General features: G+C 37.1%; 1 protein-coding gene across 7 annotated transcripts in view; it reads left to right on the forward strand.

Moving 5' to 3' along the window:
* The window catches only part of CASP8AP2 (caspase 8 associated protein 2), a 36,558-nt gene extending 24,087 nt beyond the window's left edge, over nucleotides 1–12,471 (forward strand). For 3 of the 7 annotated variants that reach the window (XM_025925775.2, XM_086707417.1, XM_086707418.1), the window contains 5 exons: nucleotides 1,022–3,231; nucleotides 3,845–6,971; nucleotides 9,036–9,135; nucleotides 9,929–9,981; nucleotides 12,371–12,470. In XM_025925775.2, the coding sequence (XP_025781560.2) occupies nucleotides 1,022–3,231; nucleotides 3,845–6,971; nucleotides 9,036–9,135; nucleotides 9,929–9,981; nucleotides 12,371–12,380 (5,500 nt within the window). In that variant the 3' untranslated portion in view covers nucleotides 12,381–12,470. Of the gene's footprint in view, nucleotides 1–1,021; nucleotides 3,232–3,844; nucleotides 6,972–9,035; nucleotides 9,136–9,928; nucleotides 12,192–12,370 lie in introns of those variants that run through there. The other 4 variants (XM_086707420.1, XM_086707421.1, XM_086707422.1 and 1 more) reach the window with 4 other exon arrangements.
* The last annotated feature ends 7,215 nt before the right edge of the window (nucleotides 12,472–19,686 follow it).

A 19,686-nucleotide genomic window follows, 5' to 3' on the forward strand; every position in this document is an offset into this window, starting at 1 on the left:
CCTTTTTTATAGGGATACTAGTTATAGTGGATTAGGGCTCACCCTAGTGACCTCTCTTTAACTTGATTCCCCTCTGTAAAGACCCTCTCCTCAAAGTCACATTGTAAGATACTGGGAGTTAGGATTTGAACATATGAATTTTGGGGAGAACATAACTTAACCCATTATAAGATCCATGTAAGATCTGTATATTGTTTTAGATTGTATATTTCCCATATCCTCTTTTGTTTAATTAAAATCTCCCCTTCTTCTCCTGAGTCTTTTAAATTTTGGTGTTCTCTGTACATTTAGTACTGATTAGGATTAGATTTATGGAGATTTAGAGAACTTATGGAAGTTCAGGAAGATGGACTGAGAACTAAAATGAGCTATTTGCATATTATTGTTAGGAAAACTGCCAGTTTTCTGAAACACTAATATAAAACCCTAAGACTTAGACTTTTTTTGGTTAAATAATAAATACATGCCATTTCTCTAAGAAAGAATCACAACTCTATATTTCTCTTTATTTTTGCATAGTATGTGGCACTTTAAGATGGCTATTGATGCTTTGGTTTACTGTGGGATTGTATGTGAAACAAAATCAGGGTAGAGAGCTACGCAGAACTCTATGATTGTGTTGTCTGGCAACATTTTACTTTTCCTTCTGTTTCAGTTGCACTAGAGTGAGTGAGGGCAAGAAAATAATATTATTTGTTCTAAAAGAAATGAATCTGTGGTTAGTTTGGCAGTTATCCACCTGTGGTGAGGGAAGTCTGGAAGACCTTGGTAAAGCCTGGGATAGAACAGAGAGGTCCTCTAGTCTTTGTTGAACAAAGCAAATGAAAGGGAGTTCCTTGTTTTGAAAACAGGCCCATTTAGTTGGAAGCTGGTAAGCATCACTCACATCTTTATATGAAGTAAAACAGTTTTGCCAGTGTGGGGACCCCTGAATTTTAAAATGTTTTGCATGTGATTAAAATCTGGATCATTAAAAAGCAATTAACTTTGTTTTTTGTTGTGAATTTCTATCTCTCAACAGACTGTCTGAGTTCTCACATTTTCGAAATAATCACAAAACTCTAAGGACACCAGATATAGTTAAAACAAAAGATCTTAAATCCAGATCTCCCCATTTGGATGATTGTGCAAAGACTGATCTCAGAGTGAAAAGTGATGTTTCTAAAGATGTACATCATAGCACTTCACTGCCAAATCCCGAAAAGGAAGGAAAATCACATTGTGAAAAAAAGAGCACTTTGTATTTGTCTCCATTTACTGAAAAACACTGCAACAATGGCATTTGGTCACGTTCCCATTATCAGGTTGGTGAGAGTATCTCAAATGAGGATAATAGAAGAGGGAGAAAAGATATTAGACATAGCCAACATAGCAGAGGAACGGATAGAATACGGAAAGACTTAAATTCTAGTTGTGGTGATAGTGAATCAAGGAACACAGAGGCTAGTCAAAGGCTACAAGGACGTCCTGAGAAATATGGTAAAGGTGAACCAAAGGCTGAAAGTAAAAATTCAAAGTTTAAAAGTAATACAGATATGGATTATAAAAATGAACGCATTAACTCTTGGGAAAAAGAGACCTTTAGAGAAAGGTCACATACTCGAGTAGAATCTCAAAGTGACAAAAAACTAGAAAGACAAAGTGAAAGATCACAAACTATAAATAGAAAAGAACTTAAGTCGCAAGACAAAGAAGAAAGAAAAGTTGATCAGAAACCTAAATCCGTAGTAAAAGACCAGGATCATTGGAGAAGATCTGAACGACCATCACTTACTCATTCCAAGAATGAAATAAAATCTCATAATTCAAGTAAATACCATCTAGAAGAGAGAAGAGGAAGGGAAGATTGTAAAAGAGATAGGGGTGTAAGTAATCATAGTTTTCAAGAAGGAAGATGTCCATCCTTTTTTTCATCCAGCAGAACTCATAAACACACTGACTCCAAAGAATCTGATGCTGTGCACCAGTGGGAAAATACACCTTTAAGAGCAGAACGGCATAGGACTGAAGATAAGAGGAAAAGAGAACGAGAAAGCAAAGAAGAAAATAGGCATATAAGAAATGAAAAAAGAACACCTACAGAACATTTGCAGAAGACTAGCAAAGAAACTAAGAAAACCACTACGAATTTAAAGAGACAGAATGAGCCCCAAAGTGAAAAAGGTGAAGTCTCTAACAATGAGGTTTCTGAAGGAGCGGATAATAAAGAGCCTGCAATTAAAGCTGACAGTGGTCCAAATGAAACAAAAAACAAAGACTTAAAGTTGAGTTTTATGGAAAAATTGAACTTAACCCTTTCTCCTGCTAAAAAGCAGCCTGATTCTCAGGATAACCACCTGAAAATAACCAATATCCCCAAATCCAGTGGCATATGTGATTTGGAGTGCTTGGTTCAGGCGACAACAGTGACATGTGTGTCCTCTGTCAGTGAACATACCGCAGAGGAAACCAAATCAAAGTTATTGGAACCAAAGGATGCTCTTGCAGTTGCATCTGAACCCAGGACCAGTAATCCAGAAAGGAAAATGGAAGGAGAGAGTGTGTTGGTTAAATCTGTTGAGAATACTATGGGTTGTGATGTGCCCATTTGTGGTACAGAGACTTCCTTCTCAGCACCTGTGGAAATGGAACAAACAGAATCCTTGTTTCCATCGTCAACAGAAATGGGACAAACCATTAATGGTGCCAGGGAAGCAGTTCCTGTGGTAATGGACATATTACAAACAAATGTTTCTCAAAACTTTGGCTTGGAATTGGATACTAAAAGAAATGTTGATTTAAATTCTTGTAGTGTTTCTGAAGGTATGGAGATGAAGGAGCCTTCTGCAACAAAAGTAGCTGAATCCAGTGACAGCATTTTGCAGCCTTCAGTTGAAGAAACTGAAATTTTGCCAGTAGCCCTTTCAGAAGATGGTAACCCCAAATTTGAGCCTTCTCTTGTAGATACACCATTGGATGAAAGTAAGTCTTGTCATTTGGAGCCTTGCTCACCTAAAGAGACACAAGAATCTTCACTTCAGCAGTCTGCGATAGTGGACAACAGAATGGAAATCGGTGAAACAAACTCAGTATATAATGATGATGAGAATTCAGTTTTGAGCATTGACCTCAATCACCTGAGGCCTATTCCAGAAGCCATCAGTCCTCTGAATAGTCCAGTGAGACCTGTAGCAAAAGTTCTTAGACTGGAAAGCCCATCTCAAGTTTCATTATGTAATAACAGTCATAAAGGTAATAGTTTATATTATGTTCTATAACTTTTTGTGAGATTGTAAAATATATAAGAAGAATTAGTGCTTTTTCTTTTTTCTTTTTTGATAACATAGTTAACATATTGTTCAGACCCCTCTTAATTAGAGAGGTACATCGAGCCTTTAATCTAAATTTAGATAACTCTATTTTTACAAACAAGGGAGTGGTAGGACAGGTTGTTTCAAATACTCTTTGCTTGCTTTCAGATATATTTTTTATTCCAAAGCCATCATCAAATGGTATAGAGTAGGTGATTCTAACATGAAGTAAAGATACCTGACCGGTTGGTTGATGGTTATCCAAATGACCAAACCACACCATCACTGAGTACCAACTGAGGCCAGGAAAGACATAGGATGTGATTAAGTATTAAACATTAACATACTACTAAGAAAAAAAAAGCTATTAAAAATGGTGACAAAAGACATATGACATGATTAAATATTAGGCATTAACATTCTACTAAAAAAAAAAAAGCTATTAAAATAATGAGTTGCCTCAGTACTTAAGTTTTTGTTATATTTAGTATGGAAATGTCAAATGACTAGAACTTAGTTGTCATGTGACTATAATACACTTTTCTCTTCCACAGATATATTTCCACCAGATTCGGCTCAATCTACCTCTAAGAGCAAGTCTGATCTCAATAAGGAAAATCAAAAGCCAGTTTGCAAATCTGACAAATTTACAGATGCAGACTACCATAAGAATTCATCTTTAGATGAATTGGAAGAAGGAGAAATTATAAGCGACAGTGAAAAATCTAAACCACAAGAAAGTTTTGAAAAAAGTGCCAAACCTAGAACTTCTACTGAAGTCCAGAATGCAAAAAGTAACCCAGGAAGTAGGAAAAGTACTATGCACTTGGGTAAAGACAGTAGGAAAACATCTATAAAAATTCATCAGACCAAAAGCAGATGGAATAATAATAGACAAAGTGAATCTAGCAGATCTTCAAAAACAGAGAGGAAAGATAAGACCATGAGTACCTCCAGCCTAGAAAAAATAGTTCCAATTATTGCTGCACCCTCTTCTGTACGAGAGATTATGCACATGTTACGAATGATAAGAAAACATGTAAGGAAAAATTATATGAAATTCAAGGTAAAATTTTCATTAATACAATTTCATAGAATTATCGAGTCAGCAATTTTGAGTTTTACATCACTAATTAAACACCTTGACTTATCCAAGATCTCAAAGTCAGTGACTACTTTACAGAATAATCTCTGTGATGTTATAGAATCCAAACTTAAGCAAGTTAAAAAGAATGGCATTGTGGATCGTTTGTTTGAACAGCAGCTACCAGATATGAAAAAAAAATTGTGGAAGTTTGTAGAAGAACAGCTGGATTATTTGTTTGGAAAGCTTAAGAAAATCTTAGGAAAGTTTTGTGATTCCATAAACTTTGGCAGTGACAGTGATGAAGGAAAACGTGAAAAGATAAATAAGGAGAAAGCACAATATTCAAATTGTCAGAAGGGGAATGTGGACAACTCCAGCAAAGAAATGCTGAAAGAGAAATCCCCCAAATCAGAAGATTCTGTTAATCATAAGTCTGCACTTGGATGTAAAAAATCTGAGGAAAAACCTAAAGATAATTTCAGTATTAACACCGTAAAGCGTGACATTAAAAAAAGTTCTAACACTTGCTTTGATAACATTAAGAACTCTCAGTCTGAAGAACGCTCCTTGGAACCAAACTGTCCCAGCATCCCAAAGCCAGGAAAAATGGAAGGCAACACCATAGAGGATGCACAAACATCCCAGCATGCAGCTTTGAAGCCAGAACGCAGTTTCGAGATTCTTACTGAACAGCAAGCATCTAGCCTTACTTTTAATTTAGTGAGCGATGCACAGATGGGTGAAATATTCAAAAGTTTGTTACAGGGTTCTGATCTTTTGGATAACAGTGTTAATTGTAATGAAAAAAGTGAGTGGGAGTTAAAGACTCCAGAAAAACAGCTGCTGGAGAGTCTTAAGTGCGAATCTATACCAACTTGTACAACTGACGAGCTGGTTTCAGGGGTGGTTTCTCCATGTCCTAAAATGATTAGTGATGACAATTGGTCATTATTGTCATCTGAGAAAGGTCCATCTTTGTCTTCAGGACTTTCTTTGCCAGTTCATCCTGATGTGTTGGATGAAAGTTGTATGTTTGAAGTGTCCACTAATATAGCTTTGAGTAAAGATAACGGATGTAGTTCAGAAAAGAGCAAGCCCTGCATTTCCTCCATACTTCTTGAAGATCTCGCAGTCTCTTTAACAGTACCATCACCTCTGAAGTCAGATGGTCATCTCAGTTTCTTAAAGCCTGAAGTTTTGTCTAGTTCAACTCCTGAAGAAGTTATTAGTGCCCATTTTAGTGAAGATGCCTTACTTGAAGAAGAGGATGCATCTGAACAAGATATTCATTTAGCTCTGGAGTCTGATAATTCGAGCAGCAAATCAAGTTGTTCTTCATCATGGACAAGTCGGTCTGTTACTCCAGGCTTTCAGTACCACCCCAACCTACCCATGCATGCTGTCATAATGGAAAAGTCCAATGATCATTTCATTGTGAAAATACGGCGTGCCGCACCATCTACCTCCCCTAGTCTTAAACAGAATATGGTGGCTGACGAGTCACTGGCATCGTTGCCCAGAGTGGAAAAAGAAGCAGATAAAGCAGTGGAGAAAGAATATGTTTCATGTCAGAATGGAGTTTTTAAATCTGTGGAGGAATTAAATTCCAACAACAATGTTGACAGCAGTAAATCAGCTCATGAAGAACAGGACTGTATGATACAAACACAGGTTCCTGATATATACGAATTTCTTAAAGATGCTTCAGGTAAAGTGAGTCATGGTAATGAAGTGGCTGATGAGTGTTTCAAGTTGCATCAAGTATGGGAACCAAAAGTACCTGAAAGCATTGAAGAATTGCCTCCAATGGAAGAAATTTCACATTCTGTTGAGGATCATCTTCCAGACACATATATAGACCTCACAAAAGATCCAGTCACTGAGACCAAAAACTTGGGGGAATTCATAGAAGTAACAGTTTTAAATATTGATCAGTTGGGATGCTCTGAAGGCAATTTGGACCAGAATGCTCAAATACTAGATGATATGCAGCCTGATACTGTAGATGCTTTCATTGATTTGACACAAGAGGTTTCAAGTGAGAGTAAAAATGAGAGTAACCATCCTGTTTTAGGTGTTGAACGCTTGGAATGTCAGGTGATATGTGTAGATGAAGATAACTGTAAGGAAGGAAAGGTGCAAGTGGCAAACGGGCCTTTGGAATGCATTGTTGAGAAAGCCTGTATCGATTTGACTTCAGAACCTCCCAGTTCATGTGAAGTAAAAAAGGATGACTTAAAACCAGAGTCGGCATCAAATTCTGATAGTTCAGTGTTGCCTGGGACTTTGGATAATGCTCCTAAAAAGAGAAAAAAACTTTCTGATCTAAATCATTCTCATAAAAAACAGAGAAAGGAAACAGACTTAACCAGTAGGGAAAAGACTAAGAAAATTACCCATGATTCTTCTGAGAATGGTGAAGCTCACCGAAAGAAAGCCAGTAAGAAAAAGGCCCCTGCAGTGACTAAAGATCTCTCATCATTGAAGTCAAGCCCAGGGATCGAGGAGCTGTCAGCAACTGCCACTTCTCCTATAAGCCTTTCTGCAAAGAATGTTATTAAAAAGAAGGGAGAAATTATAGTTTTATGGACAAGGTAAGAATCTTGAGACTTATAAGTCACCAGGAAATTTTGAGAGGCCAGGCATCTGTTCTGTCATGTCATCATAGTTTTATCCCATCCTAAAATAAGGCAAGTGAGGACTGAGTTCAAAAGTGGCCAAAGTTGGTAAAGGATGCATTCTAGAGTGCAGTCCAGCTGTAGTATAGAACAGTTTAGAGCAGTGGCTCTTAACCAGGTATGTCCAGCACCATGGACATAACTTTTCACTGTTCTTTTAAAAATTTTTTTTTAACTTTTTCAGTTAAAAATTCTTTGTAAGGAACTGGTATAACCACATTTTAGAAAGGAAGAATATAACCACATTTTAGAAAGGAAGAATGATAGGTGGTGAAATGGGCAAAAAGTGCATTTATAATTTGAGTTTTCCCCTAAACTAGGAGTTTCGAAAAAGTTTCATCAATTGGTTGTCCTCTTGACTTTCATGTAAACTTTTTAAGAAATGGAGATTTAAAGGTGACTACATTTGTGAACCAGTGGACTAGAGGTTCATGCTCTCCATACTTAACTAGAGTGCATAATGAGGGAAACTGAATCATGTTGAAATTGGTGACCAGTTTTGTTTATTTTACTTATTTAGTTTAATTTGTTTTATTCTATTTAATTAATTGCATTTAATTTTAAAAAATATATTTATTTTGATAGAACATGCATGTGCAAGTGGGGGGGTGGGCAGAGGGAGAGAGGGAAGTGGAATGTGGGGACATGCACGTTTGGGGAACAGTTGGTGTTTGGATGCATGTGAAGTGCCTGGCTCTTTGCCCCATTTGAGAGTCCCACATCCTTTTTTTTTTTAAAGTTTTATTAATTGATTAATTTAGAGAGAGCACAAGTGGGGGAGGGGCAGAGAGAAGAGACAGAATCCCAGGCAGGCTCTACTCCATCAGCACAGAGCCCCATCAAACTCAACAACTATGAGACCATGACCAGAGCCGAGATCAAGAGTAGGATGCTCAACCGACTGTGCTACCCAGGCACCCCGAGAGTCCCACATTCTTTCTCCCTTGTCACCTTGAGCTTAGCTCAAGTCTCTAGAAACTGTCCCTTTGCTTTTGCTCTTAACCTCTGGTCCTGGACATGCTCAAAGGTCTAGGGGAACTGTATAGCAACCCCCTGGTAACCAGTTTTGTTTAATACCACAGTCTTCCATGCCTTCGTTCCAGGTAATTTATAGATGGCAGAATAGTATCTCAGATTATAACACGCACTGGTTCAGATCACGTAGAAAAACAAATCTGGGAATGAGAATGCCTGGATTCTATTTTACTTTTGGTTTTTCTGCTTATGAAGACTTTGATCTTGTTTGGGCCCTAATTTTAAAAGTACACATTGGGGCACCTGGGTGGCTCAGTGGGTTAAGCATCTGACTTCAGCTCATGTTATGATCTCTTGGTTTGCAAGTTCAAGCCCTGCATCTGGCTGTCTGCTGTTAGTGCAGAGCCTACTTCGGATCCTCTGTCTCCCTCTCCCTCTCTCTCTGCCCCTCCCCTGTGTGTGAACATGTGCACTTTCTCTCAAAAATAAACATTAAAAAGAAAGTACTCTACACATTAAAGGTAGATTAAGAAAAGAAAAAAAAACCTTTAATTTTGTCATTAGAATAAATTGGTTTATTTTAGAAAATTTTGGGGGCCCCCGGGGGGCTCAGTTGGTTGAGCATCTGACTTCAGCTCAGGTCATAATCTCGTAGTGTGTGAGTTCCAGCCCCACGTCGGGCTTTGTGCTGATAGCTAAGAGCCTGGAGCCTGCTTCAGATTCTGTCTCTGCCTCTTCCCCACTCACACTCTGTCTCTCAAAAATGAATAAATGTTAAAAAAAATTTTTTTTAATTTTTTGGGAAATATGTGTGAACTCAAACATTAAAATCATGCATACTATTTCTCAGAGATAATCATTGTTCATATTTTGGTATATGCAGTTTGTTTCTGTGGGCTTTTAAGAAAAATGTCACCTCCTATTTGTAGACATTAAGGCATTGGAATTTTTGTTACCTTCCTACTCTAATCTACAGAAACTAAAATAACATTTTTCTCTCTTCAGAAATGATGACCGGGAAATTTTATTGGAGTGTCAAAAAAGAGGGCCATCATTGAAAACATTTTCTTATTTAGCTGCCAAGTTGAATAAAAATCCATATCAGGTAACTACCCAATTTTTGCATTTCTATAATTTTACAAGTGTTTCTACTATATTTAGATTTAACCTTTATCATGTTTAAAATACGTAGATATTATCCAATTTCTTTAAAAAATTGTTTTAATGTTTCTTTATTTTGAGAGAGAGAGAGAGCGCAAGTGGGGGAGAGGCAAAGAGAGAGGGAGAGAGAGAATCCCAAGCAGGCTCCACACTGTCCACGCAGAGCTGATGTGGGGCTTGATCTCCCGAACCATGAGATCATGACCTGAGCTGACATCCAGAGTTGGACACTCAACTGACTGAGCCACCCAGGGGCTCCTATTAACCATTTTCTTTAACAGTATGGCTCTTTACATAGGACTGTTAGAAACTTGGTAAGGGGCACCAGGATGGCTCAGTCAGTAGAGCATGTGACTCTTTATCTTGGGATCTTGAGTTTGAGCTCCACTTTGGGTATAGAGATTACTTAAGGAAATAAAATAAATAAATAAAATCTTGGTGATTGTGGACGTGGTTGGGAACAATCCTAATTTTTTCCTATTGTCTTACCATTTACTTATTTGATCTCATTTGTCTTATAATGATGTTTGCTTCTTTAAGAATGTTTAATATTGAACAATTAAACTAGCAATCACCTTTAGAATGAAGATATTTTATTTTTCCAAACATTACTTCATGTTTTTATTATTGAGGGCAACTTTCTTTGTCTTTAGATGTTTTGTGAAAATATTCATCACAGATAAAAAATATATATATATTGAGATGTTTGTAATTAACCGTCACTTAAAATTTTTCAGGTCTCAGAAAGATTCCAGCAGCTAATGAAGCTTTTTGAAAAGTCAAAATGCAGGTAGTTAATGGTTCTGCTACAGGACACCAGTAAAGTAAATATCTGACACTGTAACTGTGCAGTTAATGGCCTGTTAGTCACTGAAGATATGAGTAGTGGGTAGAGACATCCAGTTTAGTTTCTGCTTCAGTCACAGGTTGGAGGATGGTTGCTCGTGCAGGATTCAGAGGTTGCTCATCCATAGAGACATGGCTTAGAGCGAAGCCTGCTGCATGTCACATCAGCATGGCATCTCTCCTCAACCCTTTTTTTTTGTTTTTTTTTGGAGTATAACCAACATATCATATTTCTTCTCAACCTTCTGATTGCTGATGAGTCTAAGATGCGGGGGGATAATCCATTTGATGATTAACAAAAAATTTTTTATAGATGAAGAAAAATAAAACATTCTTGAATAGCATACATTTCACAGGCAGTGAACTCTGTAGTCTTTGAAATTTAGTATTTTTCAAATTTTAATTAGGAGTACTAAATATTTTAAAATATAAAATGTACATCATTCATAAACATGAAATCCTTTGTCATCTGAATAGATGACATGATTTACCAAGTTAAATTATTAATGATGTTCACTGACATGTTTTCTTAGTTTATTTAAGCCATTCCTACAGGTTTATAATTATATAAGCCATTCCTATACAGGCAATAATTATCAGCAGGTTTTTTTTTCTCTAAGGCCTGAACCCATTGCTTAGATATTTTGGACTTTACATAAAGAAAGTTGTAAAGGTACTTAACCTATCACTGTTTTCACTATATTTGTATCATAATTACTTGAATGCAGAACACCCAATTTCAAATTCAGTTCAGTTCAAATTAAATTAAATCTGAAAAGAATCCGTATTTGGACATAGATCTTAGTGTGAAGGGTCCTTATATTTTTGAAGTTTAAATCGACTTCTGGACCCAATGTAAATTTTATTATCTGTGGATAACCTGTTAGTTTCAATATCTTCTCTAAGCAACTAGTTTGCTAATGAGATCTTCAGAAGATATTTAGCAGTTTACTGTGAAGTTAAAATCCTATTTACATAATTCAGAATGTAAGATTGAATAATGGAAAATTTAAATAGAAAAGCTTATTCTTTAAGAACCTTTTAAAATGGCCTGATTATTTTTCAGATTTACTGTGCTTTAAAATTTTTACTGCCTTTAAGAAATGAAACTGAGTTTTTATTTTACCTGAATGTTATGTTAAAATGTGAGTTCCATTCCCTTGTGAAGATAATATATACATTTATGAAAGAATTAACTTGTATCTGAAAGTGATGCGTATTAGTTTGAAATTTCCAAATTCCTTTACAAATCTAAAATCTTCAGTGGATTTGTTACTTGAAATTTTTTTTGCTTGCATGATAGCAAAAATAGTAGGTTATTTTATTCCTATCTGTCTCTTAACTGATTTTTTTTCCATCCAAGTGCTATAGTCTCATAAGATTCTTGCCAGAATCAGAATATAGCAATAAAGTTACCAAACTGAGTCTGTAAAAAGCTAGTTCTTTATCACTGATATTACCTGAGTGAACTCATTTAAAGAACAACACCTTATAAAATGGTCATCAGAAAAATAGAATCATAACTTCAGCATTTTCTTACATTACAGATAAATTGCTGAATTCCTTGGAGTCTTGATTGATATTGCATATTTCACAGAAGCTTGGAATTCCTCATGTTTTAAATGGGGAAGTAGAGGGCAGTTTCATGGCATATTCGATTAGTAATAAAAATCTACATTTGTAATTGCTGACGCTTTAAACTCAAGTCAGCATGCTTGGCTTGTTCCAGTCATCAGTCTGATTTGCTCACTTGTTATTGGTCAAGATATTTATTTTTGAACAGAACTTGTTATTAAGATAAAAGCAACAACGAAATGGCATTGAAACCTCAAAGAAATGACTTTCTTTTCTAGATTTTTCAAAATAATTTTGTAGCATTTGAAACGATTATTTAGTTCATTTTCATCCATTTTTATTTGCTTTTCTAATTGCCTCTCATTTTGGTACATTGTAAAATAATTTAAATAGTGTATATGTAAATATGTATAATTACAGTGATGTATAATACTTTGTGTATAGGTGTGTTTGTGTGTACATACACACGTAAATGGCTTTGCCTAGCCAAGGATTTTTTTTTATCTGTATAAAACTTTTTGTATAAAGTTTGTTTTCAATACCAGTAATGTATAAATAAAGCCATGTAAAGTTCTATTATATTTTGATTAGAATGTTTCTTTTAGTGTGTTTAGATAATAATTACAAGAAAAAAAGGTAAAACTCACAGGGGATATGGGAGCTGTTTTGAAGTGGTTCTTGGTGGGGGTATGGCTGGCTGAATGTCTGTGAGTAGATTCATTAGAGAAAACCAGTTGCCTTTGCCTGCTTTCTCACAGCAGGTACTAGTACAGTGAACCAGACCTCTGCTGCAGGTGTCCTCACAGATAAAATCTGGGCAGCACAAAACCCTTTTGGGTGAAGATTTGGGGAAAACAGGTAAGGACTGACTAGCTTGTGCATTATTTGTTCACTCCTCCCCCTCCAGACTTATAGGACTAATGGGTTACAGCGTAGGCCCTAGACTTTAAGAAATGCCTTAGGGGGGCGCCTGGGTGGCGCAGTCGGTTAAGCGTCCGACTTCAGCCAGGTCACGATCTCGCGGTCCGGGAGTTCGAGCCCCGCGTCAGGCTCTGGGCTGATGGCTCAGAGCCTGGAGCCTGTTTCCGATTCTGTGTTTCCCTCTCTCTCTGCCCCTCCCCCGTTCATGCTCTGTCTCTCTCTGTCGCAAAAATAAATAAATGTTGAAAAAAAAAATTTAAAAAAAAAAAAAAAAAAAAAAAAAAAAAGAAATGCCTTAGGAAATTGCCATTTCTCCCACGGTGTCTAAAGAGGGAGCTATGGTTGAAGGGTTACTTCGTAGATAACAAACAGATAATTTACTGTGGTTTTTGTAGTGTTGGGGCTGTGCACCATAGGGCTTTATCTTCTTCCCTCTCTTTGAACCCCCAACATAGCCCAGATTGCTGCCCTTAGCCTTTCCCCAGGGCATTCTATCACTCAGAAGAGCCCATACCATCAGGTAAGTGAGTTCACAAGCCAAAGTAAAGTGATTACCAAGAAATGCCACTGGTTCAAAAGAAAACTCAATTACATAAGATCATCAGAATCTAAAATTAAGCCTGTAAACAGAAAAAAAAGGGAAGAGTTTAGCAATGTGGTATAAGAATAAGAAATAATGAGCCAAGTTGAAATATAAAAAACATATTTAAAATAACATAAGTGGAATAAAAATTGAATGAGTATGGCTGATGAATGAGTTAGTGAGTTGGAAAGTCAAATTGAGAAATTCTCCCAGAAAGAAGCAAAAGAGAAAAAAGAAGACATGAATTCAGATTTAAGTGAGATGAAGGACAAAGTAGATGTGCCACCATTCAAGTAACAAAAGAGGTCCAGGATAAGAAAAAATTAAAGATTGAAAGGGCCGTGAAGTGCCAAACAAGAAGTACCCACATCTAGAGACATATTGATAATGAGAAAAATCTAAAAGTTACTCTTGTAAAAAATAAAAATTTTTCTTGTATAAAGGAATAAGAATCAGATTGATCTGTCTTTTCAAGAGCAAAACTGTAAGAAAACCTTTTAAAGTATTGGACCTAAAGCTCTACATCCATTTAAATTGTTATTCAAATGTGAGGGCTTAATACAATCATTAAGATTTACCAATCAAAAATCCACATCATAAACATTTTTTGAGAAAATGCTCAGCAACAATAAGTCCAAGAGATATTATCAGAGCTAGGCAGAAGGAGTGGTTAGATACCTGGGTAAAGTGTGAATAGGACGAGAAAGAGGAAATATCCATAATTAATTTTAGACAGTATCAACATGATGGAGGTCAAGGGACCAAGAAAATGTTAGAGTCTTTGCCTTGTTAGGATGAAGGTACAAATATAAAAACGCTGAACTTTAAAAATTAAAGTCTGGTGGGGCACCTGGGTGGCTCAGTCGGTTGAGTGACCAACTTTGGCTCAGGTCATGATCTCATGGTTTGTGTATTCAAGTCCTGCATCTGACTGACTCTGCTGTCAGCATGGAGCCTGTTTTGGATCCTCTGTCTCCCCCTCTCTCTGCCCCTCCCCGCATTAAAATAGACTATTTTAATAAAATAAACATTAAAAAAGACTAAGGTTAAAAAAAATTATAGTGTGGCATTGAGGAAAAGTAGCTCTGTAAATTTCACAAAGTGGATACTTGTGTAACACCCATCCAGGTCAAGAATGAGAATAAAGGTGTGAAATTTTAGTAAACACTGCCAAACAGTTTTCTAAAGTGTGTTTATCCATTTATACTTCTTCAGTAGTGTGAGCTCCAGTTTCTGCACATGCTCTCTACCACTCAGTATGATAAGTCTTTAATCTTAGCCATTCTGGTGGAATGATACCTCCTGAATGTTTGTTGGCTATTTGAATTTCCTTTTTTGGTAAAGTCCCTGTTCAAGTCTCTGATCTCTTTTATTAATTTGTAAGAATAATTTATATATTCTGGATATGAGCTCTTTATTCTGTATGTGGAAATCCCTCTTCCCACTTTGTCGTTTGCCTTTCCTTGGATCACATATTTTTTTGATGAATATACATTCTTAATTTTAATCTTTAGTCTCCCACCCATCTCCTTCCATCAACCCTTACTTTGTTCTCTATCATTAAGAGTCTCTTGTGGTTTCCCTCACTTCTCTTCCTCCACCTTCCCATTTCTTAAATTCCACATGAGTGAAATCATAATGGTATTAGTCTTTCTCTGATTGACTCATTTCACTTAGCATAATACATTCTAGCTCTATCCACACCACTGCAAATGGCAAGAGCTCATTCTTTTTGATGGCTGAGTAATACTGGTATTGTGTATATGTGTGTGTGTGTGTGTGTGTGTGTGTATGTATATGTATGTATGTATACGTATATATATATACACATACACACACACTATCCCTTCGTTACCACCCCTTTGTTACCACCCCTTTATCCATTCATCAGTCAGTGGAGATTTGTGCTCTTTCCATAGTTTGGCTATTTTTGATAATGCTGTAAACACTGGGGTGCATGTACCCCTTTGAGTGTATTTTTGTATCCTTTGAGTAAATATCTAATAATGCAATTGCTGGACCATAGGGTAGTTCTATTTTCAGTTTCTTATTGCTCTCTTAATTACTGTAGCTTTATAATAAGTTTTGATATTCAGTAGACAAGTTCCATCACTTTGTTTTCTTTCCTCACTATCCTAGAGGATATATTTGGTTCTTCACATTTCCACATACATATTAGAATCAGTTTATCAAGTTCCACAGAATCTGAATAAATTCGGGGAGAATTGACATGTTTCCAGTGTTGAATTTTCCAGTCCTTGAGCATGGTATATTCCACCATTTATTGTAATTATTTAAATAATGATGTGTGTGTGCGTATAAGGCTTGCATATTTTTCATTAGATTTTTCTTAGTGTTTGATAGTATCTGATCCTGTAGTAAATGATTTAGTTTTCTTTTGGGGATACAGAAATACACTTGACTTTATACCTAGAAATTTGCTGAACTATCATATATGTGTCAAAAATTTGTAAATTCTTTTGAATCTTCTGTACAAAATCATGGTTTTAATTCTTTCTTTATAATCTGTAAGCTTTTTTTCCTACTTTTTTTTGCACTGTCAAAGACCTTTAATACAATAAAGTTTAGAATTTGATACTAGTGAACACTAAGGTAGTGAACTAGTCTTATTCCTGATCTCATAGTGAAGACTCAATATTTTATAAATATAAGGTTTCCTGTAAATTAAAAACAAAAATAAAAACCACTACAGTTTAAGGAAGTTTTCTTCTTTCTATTCCTAAGAATTAAAAAAAAAATTTTTTTTATGTGTATTTATTTTTGAGAAGGAGAGAGACACAGTGTGAGTGGGGGAAGGGCAGAGATGGAGGGAGACACAGAATCTGAAGCAGGCTTCAGGCTCTGAGCTATCAGCATAGAGCCTGATGTGGGGCTTGAACTCACAAACTGTGAGACCATGACCTGAGCCGAAGTTGGACGCTTTACCAACTGAGCTACCCAGGCGCCCCAGAATTTTTTTTTTTTGTTTAAATCCTGAATGGGGGTTCCCAGGTGGCTTGGTTGGTTAAGTGTGGGATTTCTTGATTTGGGCCCAGGTCATGATTTCATGGTTCTTGAGTTCAAGCCCTGCACGGGGCTCCATATGGAACCTGCTTGGGTTTCTCTCTCCTCCCTCTCCCTCTGCCTCTCTGCCCCTCCCCCACTCACACTTGCACGTTCTCTCTGTAAAATAAATTTTTAAAAAATCATGAATGGATGTTTACTTTTATTAAAATTTTCTTTTATTTTGTAAATGTGAATTATATTGATTTTTAAATACTAAACAAACCTTGTAGTCTCAGAATAAGCCTAAGTTTGGGGCACCTGGGTGGCTCAGTGGGTTAAGTGTTCGACTCTTGCTTTTGGCTCAGGTCATGATCTCACAATTGTGAGATCGAGCCTGGAGCCTGTTTGGGGTCCTCTCTCCCTTTCTCTGCCCCTGCCCTGCTCTCATGCGTGTATATGCGCATGCTCTCTCCCAAAATAAATAAACTTAAAAAAAAATCAGCCTCACTTTAATGTGATGTATTAGATCCTCTTTATATAATATTAGATTTGGTTTGCTAATGTTTTGTTTGGGATATTCTGTGGGTTTTTAATTTTTTTGTGAGATCTAAAGTATTTTCTTAATAATGCCTCCTCAGGTTTTGGTATTCAGGTTATTATGCTGGCTTCATAAAATGCATTGGAAATGTTCTTTTTTCTGTTTTCTGTGAGAGGTATATGATGAAATTGTGAAAGACATGAGCATAAACCCATTTGCTGAATGTATTTTGCTGTGAAATGAGTTTCTTGGACAGAAAATGTGTGGAATGTGATAATGGTGAACAGGTATTCAGTAGTGTCATTCCAATAGTATAATTGCCTCCCCTCCATGGATAGTCAGTGTGCTATAATACACCTGCTACTTAGTAGTTGGTAGTCCATATTTGAACTCAACTTTGACTTCGTGGTTGATAGGATAAGCCTTACGCAATGGAGGTAACAAGAACAGCTGTGGTGAGGGGAAGTCCATGTTGTTGAGCCCATACAAAGCTTGCTTTCTTGCCATATGGCCATTTTGTACATGAGTCCATTAAGTAAGCACTGGGTTTGCACGGGGAAGAGACTCATTTCCAGGATGTATTATCTTGTCCATCTCATGGAGATTCTCTTCTGCAAGGTGCCTTTTGTGAACATTCACCTGGGACACAATATTCATTCTTTGTTTACAATGTTAGAAGTCCATTCACATTGCTGCTTCCCTAAGACTTTGTCATATATCCAATTATGTTCTAAGTCTTTAACCATCCAGTCAAGCCTTTAACCTTGAATAGGTTCTAGCTTTGGCTCTCAAAGTGAAGGAAGGAGACAACTATATATATTGTTATAAGTCCTATACCCTGGGGTGCCTGGGTGGCCCAGTTGGTTGAGCGACCAACCTCGGCTCAGGTCCTGATTTCACAGTTTGTGAGTTTGAGCCCCATGTCTGGCTCTGCACTGGCAGTGCAGCTTGCTTGGGATTCTCAATCTCTCCCTCTTTCTCTGCCCCTCCCCAATGTGTGCTTCCTCTCTCTCTCTCAAAATAAATGAGCAAACTTAAAAAAAAAAAGTTCTATACTTCTTCCATCCCCCCTCCTTGGGGGAGAATTTCCCTTTTTTCCCTTTTTCATTCTGTCCTGATTTGGGTTGTAATACTATAGCAGTCTGCTTCTGGCTTGTGTTAGCATGTAATGCAGAAACACCTGGAAACCAGACCCAAATCTTTCTCCTCACCTAACTGGTTATAAGGAGCTGCACATGAAGCTATAGGTTTGGATTGAGTGTAAAGAAAGCAGGTATAGTATTACATACTAGAGTCTGAGCTACCTGCTTATGTCACTTGTATCTTTCAGACCTGCCTCAGCCTGCCTTTTTTCATCTTAACTGATGAATGCTGCATTTAGTACTTTTTGGTTGGGTGGTTCAGATAACACCCAATTAATTCTGGGCAGCTTGGGTCACCTGGTCACTTGATTTCCCATGGTCAGGCATTCAGTCTCCCACAAGGCATAGCTTTGCTATAAAACCCTGGAGGTATGCACTCTGATTGTTTCATTGAGGCTTACCAGAGACTTCATGCAACATATTAGCTATCATCTCTTTGAGTATTAGCTGATTTGCTGGCATCTTGCACGACTTTTGTACTACAACCTGAACTTGTTGCAGAGCCTTTTCTTTGTTCCCCAGTGAAAGCTGACAGCTTTACAGGTTGATCATTTAGTGGGCCAAATAACACATCAAGTGGCTTCTAGAATTCATAAAAGCTTATCAAGCATTGTGGGGTTTTGTGTGTGTGTGTGTGTGTGTGTGCTTATTTTAGTGCAAAGGACAGCAACTTATCTTTCACTTTGTAAAGGCTGGACCTCCAGAAACCACTGAGGTGGCAGGCGCCTTAATTTTGGGGTGGGGGGAGTTTATATCCTGCCCTGTGGCTTGCATGTCTTATTACTAAAGCATCTACCATATTTGCTACCGCTCTCTCATCAGATCCAATCAGATTAATATTGTGGCCCAGTCTAAAGTTCTGGGAGATGTCAAGACTAGACTAGACTTCTGTGGCCTAGTTTATGGCAGAGGAGGAAAATTAATGTAGCCTTCAGATAAGATGGTGACAAGTGTATTGTCTGTGATCCATTTCGAGTTAATTTTTGTGAACGCTGTAAGCTCTATGTCTAGATTCAAAGAGGCAAAGGGAAGGGATAGCATCTAGAGAAATATAATTTAGTGTCAGTGTTCTAGTTCTCAGTTTGGTATGGGTTCATGGATATTGACTCTATTATTAGAAAATAAATTTTGGGGGTTCCCTAGGTGGCTCAGTCGAGCATCTGACTCTTGATTTCGGCTTAGGTCATGATCCCAAGGTCATGGCATCAAGCCTCACATGGGCTCTGTTGAGTATGGAGCCTGCTTGGGATTCTCTCCCTCTGCCTCTCTTCCTGGCTCGTGCACTCTCTCTCTCTCTCTTTCTTTCTCACTCTCAAACAAACAAATAAATAAAAACTTTAAAAGATTTCTTCCATGGAAGAATAAAGGCAGTGTGTGTACCTTGATACAAGGATTATGACTGATTTGATTCAATGCACTTGAGGTATATTTTAAAAATTAAATGTATCTTGAGGTGCCTAAGTCCTGACATTGTGATAGGAGCTGGTGATAAAAAGATGAATCATTCTTCCTCTGAAGGAGTTCAGCTTCCCGGGAAGACAAACACCCAACTAATTGTGAGAAGTGGTATACTAGTGTTACAAGGAACAAGTTGGGGCAACATAGAGGAAGTGCTATATGATCTGATCCTTGAAGGACACTGAGGCAGAGAAGAGTTGGGGAAGGTATAGACTTAGCTTCTTGTGGGTAAATTACATATATTTAATCAAAATTTTTGTCTAGATAATACATTTATGTGGTTTAAAAATTAAGAAGGTTTGGCACAAAAACAGGCACCCAGATCAATGGAACAGAATAGAGAACCCAGAAATGGACCCACAAACATATGGCCAACTAATCTTTGACAAAGCAGGAAAGAATATCCAATGGAATAAAGACAGTCTC

The sequence above is a fragment of the Puma concolor genome, chromosome B2, assembly GCF_028749965.1.
Source record: "Puma concolor isolate L17-30 chromosome B2, mPumCon1.1.hap2, whole genome shotgun sequence".
NCBI classification, from domain to species: Eukaryota; Metazoa; Chordata; class Mammalia; order Carnivora; family Felidae; genus Puma; species Puma concolor.